We start from the raw sequence: 12,476 nt of genomic DNA on the forward strand, positions 1-12,476 counted from the left end.
AGGTATTTATCCAAGGGATAGAGGTGTGCTTTGGAAAGAACCCAAATGTCTATCGACTGATGAATGGGTAAAGAAGATGTGGTATATATGTATACAACGGAATAATACTACTCAACAATCAAAAAGAATGAAATCTTGCCATTTGCAACAAGGTGGATGAAACTAGAGTGTATTATGCTGAGTGAAATAAGTCAGAGACAAATATGATTTCGCTCATGTGGAATTTGGGAAACACGACAGATGAACGTAGAGGAAGGGAAGGAAAAATGAGATAAAAACAGAGGGAGGCAAACCATAAGAGACTCTTAAATACAGAGAACAAACTGAGGATTGCTGGAGGGGTGGTGGGTAGGGGGATGGGCTAAAGGGGTGATGGGCATTAATTAAGGAGGGCACTTGTTGGGATGGGAACTGGGTGTCCCATGTAAGTGATGAATCACTGGGTTCTACTCCTGAGACTACTGTATGTTAACTAACTTGAATTTAAATAAATAAAAACAAAAAGAGCATGCTTGTCAGGATGTGGTGCCCTGACTGTGGCATCAGAAACTGCCAGGTTGTACAAGCACATCCCAAAGCCACAGAATCAGAATCTCTAGGGGTAAGTCCAAGAATATGTATTTTCAGTGAGCCCCCAGGTGATTTGAGTGCCCACTGTTTGTGAACCGTGGCTGTAGAGATTCCAATGGGAGACGCCTGTGCCCCCTCACCCTCCACTCTCAGGTGCTGGTTCCAAGGTTTTAGTCGGTCCTTTCATGACTCTTGATGTGAATTGTTAGGCAGACCCCAGATCACATGAATCCAAGGCTGGGCCTCTGAATACATGCACTGTCTGAGGGTTGGGGTGACAAGAGGTCCTTGAGCTGATCCACTCAGACCCCTTATTTTCTGGTTGCAGCCCAAGAGGTTGAGGAGCTCACTCTGGACCTTGGATTTAGCATCAGAATCCAGATTTTCTTTCTGATTCTGGTAGACCTTTCACTGTCCTGCATTTTCTTTCCATAGTGTAAGATCTAGACATTCTCTCAAACGGACTCCCCAACTATATTCTTCTAGAAAAGAATCAGAGTGGGGAGTGAGGCAGTTGGAGGAGAAAGGGAAGGGGTAGCCCAGCCCAGGAAGAGGTGGAGAAGGAACAGGAGCAGAGGCCCCACCCTGCTCCAGCCTTCTTGTTCTCATTGGATTTTCCCATCTAATTTCACAATAGCTCTATGAGGCAGGTGTTACATGTTTTATAGATGAAGAACCTGAGGCATAGAGGGGTCACGTGACCTGTCACATCAAACAGTTGGAATTAGAACCCAGGAGTCTGAATTCAAGTCTGTCACTTGTCAGTTACACCTGTTTCTGCCTCCAAAGATGGGCAGCCTCCAGTGCAGGGTGGGGAGAGACCCCCTTAAACTTAAAGTGGTTTGTTTTGTCTTGGTTTGTTTGCATGTTCTTTAAAAAAAATTTTTTTTTAATGTTTATTTATTTTTTAGAGAGAGTGCAAGCTGGGGAGGAGTAGAGAGAGAAGGAGACAGAGGATCCGAAGCAGGGGCTCAAACCCACGAACTGTGAGATCATGACCTGAGCCCAAACCAAGAATCGGATGCTTAACTGACTGAGCCACCCAGGCGCCCCTTGTTTGCATGTTCTAGTAGGCAACTTCATCGACCTCATTGGGCAGACTGGCGACAAGGAGCCAGGCAGCACCCAGGTGCGAGGAGAAAGAGGGCCTCCCCAGAGGTCCCTGTGGGCCAAGCCCTCTCCCTGTGGTTTTCAGTTTTACAGCCCCCTCCCTGTCACTGTGACACCCACATCCCACAAAAGGCGGAGGGGCGAGAAGGGGTGAGTGATCCTGCAAGGCAGCCTTCTCCCATTTCAGAGAAAATCTGTCCTGGGGGTGGGGCCCTCCTTTTGATCTCAAGGGTCCCTGTCTGGTTATGCAGCTGTGGTGATGGGCGTTTAGAAGCCTTCTGCTAGTGCCAGAAGATAAGGCAAAAACCGAGACTGTGCAGGGTCTATGTAGCAATTATTAGGACAGTAAATAATTCCCGTTCTAACTTTGCCCTTGTCACAAAGGGAGACTTCAAAGTGCTCAAGATAAAAGGGAATTGAGGATGTCACTGACCCGGGGAGTGGGGGGAGGGTCAAGTCTAAGGGTGTGTTTGTCACAGGCAGCATAGATCTTTGCTTCTCGGGTCCTCCCAAGCCTCAGACAGTAAGGGTCGCAGCAGCCGTTTGAAGTCCCTGGGAACCACATGTGCAGCGTTTTTAGAAACTTTATTGAGGAATAATTAACAAATACATTTGTACAGACTTAAAGTGTACACGTGATGATTTGATATATGTACACATTACAGAACAATCACCAAGAGCAAGATAATGAACACATCCCTCGGCTCATAGTCCCCAGTTAACTTTGTTTTCTTTCTGTGGTGGGAATGCTTAAGATCTGCTCTCCGTGACTTTCAAGTAAACAATACCATAGCATTAACTAGCCAACACGCTGTATGTTAGTTCCTCTGCACTTACTGTTCCTAATCTGAAAGATTGTGCTTTTGGATGTATGCCGCTCCCATTTTCCCCCGGCCCTTGCAACCACCGTTCTATTCTCTGTTTCTGTGAAACTGCCCCCCTCCCCTTAATATTCCACATGTAAATGATATCATACAGTATTTGTCTTTCTCAGTCTGGCTTATTTCACTTAGCAAAATGCCTTCCAGGTTGATCCATGCAGTTGCAAACGGCAGGATTTCCTTCCTTTCTGTGGCTGAATAATATTCCATTTTCTTTACCCATTCATCAGTTGAAGGACACTTTACCTTGTTTCCTCATCTTGGTTATTTTGAATAATGCTGTAATGAAGGTGGGTGTGCAGATATCTCTTTGAGATACTGATTTCAATTCCTTTGGATACATATACCCAGGACTGGGATTGCTGGATGGTATGGTAGTTCAATTTAAAATTTTTTAAGGAATCATACTGTTTTCCATAATGGCCATACCAATATACATTACCACTAACAGCATATAAGTGTCCTTCTTCTCCACATCTTCACCATCATTGATATCTTTTGTCTTTTTGATAATAGCCATCCCATTAGATGATATCTCATTGTGGTTTTGATTTGCATTTTTCTGATGATTAGTGATGTTAAGCACCTTTCAAATACCTTTTGTATGTCTTTTTTGTGTGTGTGGGGGGGAAATGTCTGTTCAGGTCCTATGCCCATTTTTAAATTGTATTATCTGCTTTTTTGCTATTGTATGAATTCTTTGTATGTTTTGGATATAAACCCCTTATCATATATATGGTTTGCAAATATTTTCACCCATCCTGTAGCTTGCCTTTTCAATTCATTGATTGTTTCCTTGCTATGCAGAAACTCTTTAGTGTGATGCTGTTTCACTTGTTTATTTTAGTTTTTGTGCCTGTACTTTTGATGTTTTATCCAAGAAATTGTTGCCAAGACCTATGTCAAGGATCTTTTCTGCTATGTTTTCCTCTAGGAGTTTTATGGTTTCGGGTCTTACATTTAAATCTTTGATCTATTTTGAGTTAATTTTTGTGAGTGGTGTAAGATAGGGGCCCAGTTATACTCTTTTGCATGTGGATATCAGGTTTTCCCAGCACCATTTATTGAAGAGAATATCATTTCCCCATTGTGTGTTCTTGGTGCCCTTGTCAAAATTTGGTGGACCATGTATGTGTGGGTTTTTGTCTGGGCTCTCTATTCTCTTCCACTGGTTTATATGATGGTTTTTTATGCCAGTACCACACTATAGCTTGTAATATAGCTTGAAATCAGAAAGTGTAATACCTCCAACTTTGTTGTTGTTGTTGCTGTTGTTGTTGTTGTTTTCCTCCTCCTCTTCCTCCTCCTTCTCCTCCTTCTCCTCCTCCCCCTCCTCCCCCTCCTCCTCCTTCTCCCCCTCCTCCTCCCCCTCCTCCTCCCCCCCCCTCCTCCTCTTCTTCTTCTTCTTCTTCTTCTTCTTCTCCTTCTCCTTCTCCTTCTCCTCCTTCTCCTTCTCCTTCTCCTTCTCCTTCTCCTTCTCCTTCTCCTTCTCCTTCTCCTTCTCCTTCTCCTCCTCCTCCTCCTCCTTCTCCTCCTCCTCCTCCTCCTTCTCCTCCTCCTCCTCCCCCTCCTCCTCCCCCCCCTCCTCTTCTTCTTCTTCTTCTTCTTCTTCTTCTCCTTCTCCTTCTCCTCCTCCTCCTCCTCCTCCTCCTCCTCCTCCTCCTCCTTCTCCTTCTCCTTCTCCTTCTCCTTCTCCTTCAGGATCTCCTTGGCTATTTAGGGCCTTTTGTAGTTCCATACAAATTTTTGTATACTTTTTTCTGTTTCTGTGAATGATACCATTAGGATTTTGATAAGTATTGCATTGAATCTGTAGATAATTTGGGTAGTATGAACATCTTCACAGTATTAAGTCTTCTAATCCATGAACATGGGATATCTTTTTATTTATTTGTATCTTCTTTAATATCTTTCATCAGTGTCTTAGAGTTCTAAGTATACAGGTCCTTCATCTCCTTGGTTAAATTTATTCCTGTGTATTTTATTGTTTTTGATGCTGTTATAAGTGGGATTGCTTTTTAAATTCATCTTTCAGATAGTTTGTTGTTAATTATAGAAATACAATGGATTTCTGTACGTTGATTTTATATTCTGCTTCTTTACTGAACTTATTTATTCATCCTAACAGATTTTTGGTGGAGTCTTTAGGGTTTTCTATATATAAGCTCATGTCATCTCCAAACAGATAATTTTACATCTTCCTTTCTGATTTCATGCCTTTACTTCTTTTTCTTGCCTAAATGCTATGGCTGGGACTTCCAGTACTACGTTAAATGGAAATGGTGAGAGTAAGCATCCCTGTCTATTCCTGATCTTAGAGGAAAAGATTTTTAACTTTTCATCACTGTATACAATATAGCTGTGGGCTCGTCATATATGACTTCTATTATGCTGAGGAACACTTCCTCTATACTTAATTTGTTGAGAGATTTTTTTCTTTATGAAACGATGTTGAATTTTGTCAGATGCTTTTTCTGCATCTTTTAAAATGATCATATGATTGTTATCCTTCATTCTATTCATGTGGTGTATCACATTTATTGATTTGCTTATGTTCAACCATCTTTGCATCCCATGGATGAATCCCTCTTGATCATTTTAATCCCTGTGATCATTTTAATGTGTTCTTGCATTTGATTTGCTAGTATTTTGTTGAGGATTTTTGCATTCATCAGGGATATTGGCCTTTAATTTTCTTTGCTTGTGGTATCCTTCAGTATCACAGTCATGCTGGCTTCATAGAATGAGTTTGGAAGTGTTCCTTCCTCTGTAATTTTCTAGAAGAGTTTGAAACGGATTGGTATTAATTTTTCATTAAATTTTGGTAGAATTCACCTGTGAAGCCATCTGGTCCTGGGCTTTTATTTGTTGGGAGATTTTTGATTACTAATTCAATCTCCTTGCTTGTTATGGGTCTGTTCAAATTTTCTATGACTTCATGATTCAGTCTTGGTAAGTTGTGCGTTTCTAGGAATTTATCAATTTCTTATAAATTATGTAATTTGTTGGCATATAATTGATCACAGTTTCTCTTATGATCTTTAGAATTTCTGTTGTATCAGTTATAACGTCTTTCTTTCACTTACAATTTTATTGAGGTCTCTCTTTTTTTTCTTAGTCTACCTAAATGTCAATTGTTTATCTTTTCAAAAAGCCAACCCTTAGTTTTGTTGATATTTTCTATTGTTTCTCTAGTTCTCATGTCATCTATTTCTGTTCTAATCTTTATTATTTCCTTCCTTCTGCTAACTTTGGGCTTAATTTGTTTTTCTTTTTCTGGTTCCCTGAGGTGTAATGATAGGTTGTCTATGGGTTGGATGCATCCCATAAGTTTTGGTGTGTTGTGATTCCATTTATGTTTGCCTCTAGATATTTTTTGATTTCTTTCACCCATTGGTTGTTAAGAAGTGTGTTGTTGAAATTTCACATATTTGTAAACTTTCCAGTTTCTTCTTGTTACTGATTTCCAGTCTCAAACCATTGCAGTTGGAAAAGATATTTCATATGATTTCAATGTTATTAAATTTCTTAATCCTTATTTTGTGACCTAAAATATGATTTATTCTGGACAATGTTTTATTTGTGCTTGAGAAGAATGTGTTTTCTGCTGCAGTTGGATGGAATGTTCTATATATGTCTATTAGGTATTTGGTTTAAAGTGTCATTCCAGTCTGTTATTTTCTTACTGATTTTTTTTCTTTGGATGATCTACCCACTGTTAAAAGTAAGGTATTGAATTTCCCTACTATTACTACATCGCTGTCTATTTTTGCTTTCAGATCTATTAATAATTATTTAATATATTTAAGTTTTCCAATATTGAGTACATAGATGTTTACAGTAATTATATCTTTTTGGTGAATTGACCCCTTTAGCATTATATAATGATTTTCCTTGTCTCTGTTACAGTTTTTGACTTAAAGTCTGTTTTATCTGATGTAAGTATAGCTATCCCTACTGTCTTCTGATTTTCATTTGCACAGAATATCTTTTTCCACCATTTACTTTAAGCCTGCAAGTGAGTTTCTTGTGAACAAATGAGTTTCTTGTGAACAGCATTTAGTTGGGTTTTGCTTTTTTAATCCATTTTTTGTCTATTCATTCTTTGCCTTTAATTATAGAATTTAAACCATTTACATTTGGAGTGATTACTGATAGGTAAAGACTATCACCATTTTGTTAATTGCTTTCTATTGTTTTGTGGTTACTTTGTTCCATTCTTCCTCTCTTGCTGTGTTTCTTTGTGAGCTGATGATTTTTTTTACAGTGGTATGCTTTGATTCCATTCTCTTTTTTATTCATGTATCTATTATAGATTTTTTTGCTTTATGGTAATCATGAAGCTTTCATAATACACCTTATAATTATAACTATTTTGAACTGACAACTTCAATTGCATAAAAATGTTATACACATTTACTTGCTTGTACTCACAGTTTATGTTGTTCGTGTACCAATTTACCCTTTTTATATTGTCTATCCATTAACAAAATATTGCTTCTATAGGTTTTTTAAATTTTTTTAATGTTTATTTATTCTTGAGAGAGAGGGAGAGAGAGAGAGAGTGAGTAAGGGAGAGGCAGAGAGAGAAGGAGACACAGAATCTGAAGCAGGCTCCAGGCTCTGAGCTGTCAGCACAGAGCCCGACATGGGGCTTGAACCCATGAACTGTGAGATCATGACCTGAGCCGAAGTTGGGCGCTCAACCAAGTGAGCCACCCAGGTGCCCCTCTATAGTTTTTTTTTTTAATCATTTTTTTTCTTTTAATTCTTTTTAATGTTTTTATTTATTTTTGAGACAGAGAGAGACAGAGCATGAGCAGGAGAAGGGGCAGAGAGAGAGGGAGACACAGATACTGAAGCAGGCTCCAGGCTCTGAGCTGTCAGCACAGAGCCTGACACGGGGCTCAAACTCACATACTCTGAGATCATGACCTGAGCTGAAGTCGGACGCTTAACTGACTGAGCCACCCAGGTGCCCCATATCATTTTTGTTTCTTAACCTGTATGCTGGAGTTCAAAGTGATTTACACACAACCTTTGCAGTATTAGAGTATTTTGAATTTGATGATATGTTTTCCTTTACTAGTGAATTTATATTTTCATCTGTTTTCATGTTACTAATTAGTGTCTTTTTGTTTCAGCCTCAAAACTCCTTTTAGCATTTCTTGTTTAGCAGGTATGGTGGTGATAAAGTCCCTCAACTTTTGTTTGTTTGGGAAAGTTTTTATTTCTCCTTCATTGCTCAAGGATAACTTTGCTGGGTAAAATATTTTTGGTTGACAGTTTTTTTCCTTGAGCACTTTGAATATATTATCTCCTCTCCTGGCTTGCAAGGCTTCTGCTGATAAATCTGCTGATAGACTTATTGAGATTCCCTTGTATGTGTATGTGATTAATCTTTTGTCTCTTGCTGTTTTCAAAATTCTCTTTTTGTCTTTGATTTTGTGTCTTGGTGAAGATCTCTTTGGGTTGTATCTATTTGAGGACCTTTGAGCTTGATGTACTTGGATGGCCAAACTTTCCCCAGATTTGGGTTGTTCAGCCAGCCATTCTTTAGGTAAATTTTCTGTCCCTTTCTCTGTCTCTTCTCCTTCTGGGTCACCCATAGTGCAGATATTATTTCATTGGATGTATTCCATAATTCACATAGGTTTTCCTCACTTTTTTTTCATTCCAATTTCTTTTTTCTCCTCTGACTATGTAATTTCAATTTGATCTGTCCTCAAGTTTCCAGATTTTTTTTTTCTGCCTGATTGAGTCTAATGTTGAAGATTTCTATTGCATTTTTTATTTCATTCACTGTATTCTTTCAACTCAGAGTCTCTGTTAGGTTCTTTTTTTCAGTGATTTATATCTCTGTTGAACTTCTCATTTTGTTCATGTGTTGTTTTCCTGAGTTCATTAAATTGTCTGTATTCTCTTGAAGCTCATAGAGCTTCCTGAAAATGATTATTGTAAATTCTTTTTCAGGTAACTCACAGATCTGCATTTCTTTGGAACTGGTTACTGGAAAATCATGTTCGTTTCATGGTGTCATGTTTGCTTTTTCATGCTTCTGATGACTTTGTGTAGATGTTTGCACATTTGGGAGTGCATTCACCTCTTCCAGCCATTTGAATTGGCTTTGGTGGGGCAAAACTTTCACCAAAAGGTGGCTGCAAGGGTGCCAGCTGGGTGGGACGCAGCATCTTTGGTTCTTGGAAGGCACAGCAGCGTAGTATCCATGCAACTTCATCAGCTTGAGGTCAGTGTAGGCGCAGAGTTGTGGGGGGTCTTCTGTGGCCAAGACTGGATGACAGTGGTAACTAAGGCTTTTGGGATATTCAGAGGTGAAGATTGCTAGGATCTTCTGTTCTCCTATTTTTGCCCATGGGAGAAAGTTCTAGCAGAGGGGGGATCCCTCTTGGCATATAGTCTGGCATGCTGGCACTCAGAGTCCTGGGATCAGAGCCATGTGGAGCTACCACTGTTCCTGGGTCTTGAGGCACAGATGCATTTGCCCGTGGCAGTGACGCTGATGTCTAAGGTGGGTGTACGTGGAACTCTGTGAAACCAGGGTCTGGGTCTCTGGGTCTTGCAATGATTCTGGCCAGGTGGGTGACGCAGCAGTGGCACAGGCCCTGGGATGGCAGGTACAGCAATAGCTTGGGCCCAGGGGGGCAGGGGGCAGAGGCCAGTAGTAGTACAGCCTGTGGATGGTGGTGGGTCAAAGTCCCAACTTTGGCCTCAGGGAAGGTTGCAGGAAAGCAGAAGCGCATCCCTAGTGATGGCCTCTGAAAGCCACATGTTAGGATCCAGGGAGCATGTCAGGACTCAGGGCATAGCAGTGCCCCTGCCAATGACAGTTCAGGGCTTTGACCTGGAACCCAGGGACAGGGATCAGAGCAGAGGTAGTGTGACCTGGCAATAATGATTCAGAGCAGCCGCCTGGGACCTGAAGGGTGGGGGTCAGAGCAGTGGCCACACAGCCTAATCAATGAAGGTTCCCAGCCTTGACCTGGGACCTGGGGGTGGGGCTCACAGCAGCCCCTGTAATGGGACAAAGTTGCGACCTGAGCTGAGGGCAGGGCTCAGGGCAGTAGTAGCACCCATCTTGTAGGTGGTGGGGCAAAGTCTCGATCCCAAAGAGCTGGACACAGCAGTGGCAGGACCCCACATGTTACTGCACCGACAGCCCCAGCTGTGAGGAGGGGCTTGGTGGTGGGGAGGCTGGACAGCTCCATGAGCTGGGATCAGCAATGGTGTAGACCGTGGGAGGCCATGGTAGTAAAGGCTGCAAACATCCACAGTGGTGTGGCTTGCTGGGGTTCTTCTGCTTTCATTTACCCCGTGAGGAGCTTCCTCTGAGTGGATCCCCGTGCACCAAGCTGCTCTTGACCTGAGGAGGGGGAGATGTGGGCAAAATGCTTCCTGTGCTGTTCTATGTGACCACCCTTGGGTTTTAAGCTCTGCAGGAGTTTTGCTGCTTTTTTGTTGTAGTCCAGAGCTTTCCCTGAGTTATTTTCATTGGTCTATAATTGTTTATTTACAGTTTTTGTTGTTTCTGTGGGCGAGATGAGATTGGGATCCCCTGGCTCTCCATCTTCCTGACTGATATTACCTCTCTTGCACATGGCAGAGCTTTAAAAACTGCTGAGCCCGGGTCCCACCTGGAGGCTCTGATTTAATTGGTCTTAGATGTGCCAACATATCGCTCCCAGGTGACTCTAATATATGCCATAGTTCCCTTTCTGAGCCTCTGCACTGGAGGAACAAGCTGCTTTAACTTGTCCTAGCTGGAATACTCTGGTATTACTTTAATGCCTCCAGTGACAATAGTTTGGGAGGCAGGAGACAGAGTGCCCATTGCTATATGACTACACACATTTATGCTGCTGAAATAACCTTTTAAATGGTGCCAATCCATATTGAGAACAGATTCATCCAAAGCTCAAATGCTTTAACATTTGGTTCAGTGAGTGTGCTTAAGTGTGAGTGGCCAGATCACAACAGGTGTTCAGAGCATTTTAGTTATTTTCTTGAAACACTTTGTAGAAACAAGTCACACCTGTAAGAGTCCCAAGTGTTTGGACTGAAGCCTGAAAAATACACACTGGATCTGTGAATCTTTCTTTGTGGGACTTTGCTCTGAGCTTGAGACACTTCCATTTTCGTACACTAGGTGGCACCAGAAGACCGCCAGGCTGGGGATGCTGACTCCTAGTCACGGAGGCTCTGTCGAATTGAGGCAACAGAGTATCTTTTTTTTTTCTTTCTTTCAGATGTTAGTAGGATCCAGACAAGGCAAAAACAACTCTGTGTGTTGCTACTGGGATGAAATGCAGAGGTTCCTATGCTCTGTGGGGTGTTGGATCTCCTTGGGTGAGAAACACAGGCAGATAAACATTAGTTCAAGGTGACAGCTGCCAGATAGGGGGCCTAGCCAGGTGTGTTGTGCTCAGAGGAAGGGGCTGGGATGGGGGAGAGGTCTGATAAGACGCAGAAACTGCCCTGTCCCTGCGTTCAGACAAGCCATAAATAAATGCTGATATTTAGCACTTTCTTTTGAGAAAGAAACAGTTTCTCACAGCAGATAGCAGGTTTTCATTTCTAACATCATCGATAGCAGGTAGACTCAGGTCCTGACTGACACACAGGCGAACAGAGGACAGGGAGCTTTTAAGGAGTTTAAACTGACCACCCACACAAAGAAAAGGGTGTATTCCTGTGACTCCACTTCTGCCAGATGTTTCTGGAATTAGAAAATGGGGCTAATTTTGTGGAGAGCTAGAGAGGAGCTGTTTCTTCTGACTGATGGGAGAGCTGGCCCATCTGTTGTTAGAGGCGTGCGATCTGAAGACAGAGCTTCAAGGTAGAGTGGAAACACCAGCATGTCCTCGGGCTTCCCTGTCCACAGGCGGCTGACAGCTTCCGGATCAGACCGCGGGTGATGTGAACTGAGTGACCTAGCACAGCATCCCAGAGTGGCCACGCAGGCAGCCTCACCTGAAATGACTTCTTTGGTCCGCCTGACTTTCTGCATTCATCTGTGCTTAGATCAAGACTAACTCACCTTGCAGATCAGGGAGGTCCTATCACACCTCTTTCCTTTTGATTGCCCTTCTCCTTTTACACCTCTCACTATTGATACACATTCTGGATTTGCCCTGACTGGATGCTTGTTTTCTCCTTGGCATTTCATCTAAAGTGTGCTGGCAAGGCCTGGACAAGGCCCCTTACTACCATATTGGATTTTTTCCCCCCTTAATTGAGAGACAAGAGAAAGCTGCAGATGACCGTTTTATCTGATTGGAGTCGCCTTGCTGGTGGCAGCTGTCCGTCTGGGAAAGAGATCTTGGTCCAGAGTACTCACGTTGGGGTAACCAGCTCTTTCTGACCGTTGTGGGTCAAGACTCAGAGCAGGTAGCCGCAGCACAGCCGAGGTTGGGAATCATGGCTCACGTGGACACAAACGTCAGCAGAGATTGGGTGAAAGATGAAATCTCCTGTTTCTTTATTCAGAAGGCAGCGTCTCTGGTACCAGTAGGCCCAAGTCCTGGCAGTGGACAACTGTTAGAGCCCACCCTCTTTCTTTTATGTTTTGCTAGTGGCAGGGGTCTATAGCGGAGGCCACTGCCACCAGAAACCATCCCTCAGGAAGCTAAGTGCTGTCGGCATCTTTTTTTTTTTTTTTTTTTTTTTTTTTTTTTTTTTTTATGTCAGACAGTAAATATTTATTGAACAGAATTTTTTTAACTAATTTGAAGGTTGATCAAAATACATTGACTGCATGTTATGGACTGAATTATGTCTCCTCAAAATTCATGTGTTGAAGTCATGACCCCTAAAACCTCGGAATGTGACTGTATTTAGAGATGGGGCCTTTAAAGAGATTATTAAATTAAAATGAGGTTGTTAAGGTGGTCCCTAATC

At 42.1% G+C, this 12,476-nt stretch overlaps 1 protein-coding gene across 6 annotated transcripts in view; it reads left to right on the forward strand.

Annotated features, from left to right (window-relative positions):
• SETD4 (SET domain containing 4) overlaps nucleotides 1-12,476 on the forward strand; it is a 71,362-nt gene that overhangs the window by 30,848 nt on the left and 28,038 nt on the right. For 5 of the 6 annotated variants that reach the window (XR_013557830.2, XR_013557832.2, XR_013557831.2 and 2 more), the window contains one exon: nucleotides 1,482-1,699. Coding sequence is in view for 1 of the 6 variants with exons in the window: in XM_060640463.3 (XP_060496446.1) it covers nucleotides 1,482-1,560 (79 nt within the window). In the remaining 5 variants the exon portion in view is untranslated. Of the gene's footprint in view, nucleotides 1-1,481; nucleotides 3,933-12,476 lie in introns of those variants that run through there. The other variant, XM_060640463.3, reaches the window with a different exon arrangement.

This window comes from Panthera onca, chromosome C2, assembly GCF_046562875.1.
Source record: "Panthera onca isolate mPanOnc1 chromosome C2, mPanOnc1 haplotype 2, whole genome shotgun sequence".
NCBI classification, from domain to species: Eukaryota; Metazoa; Chordata; class Mammalia; order Carnivora; family Felidae; genus Panthera; species Panthera onca.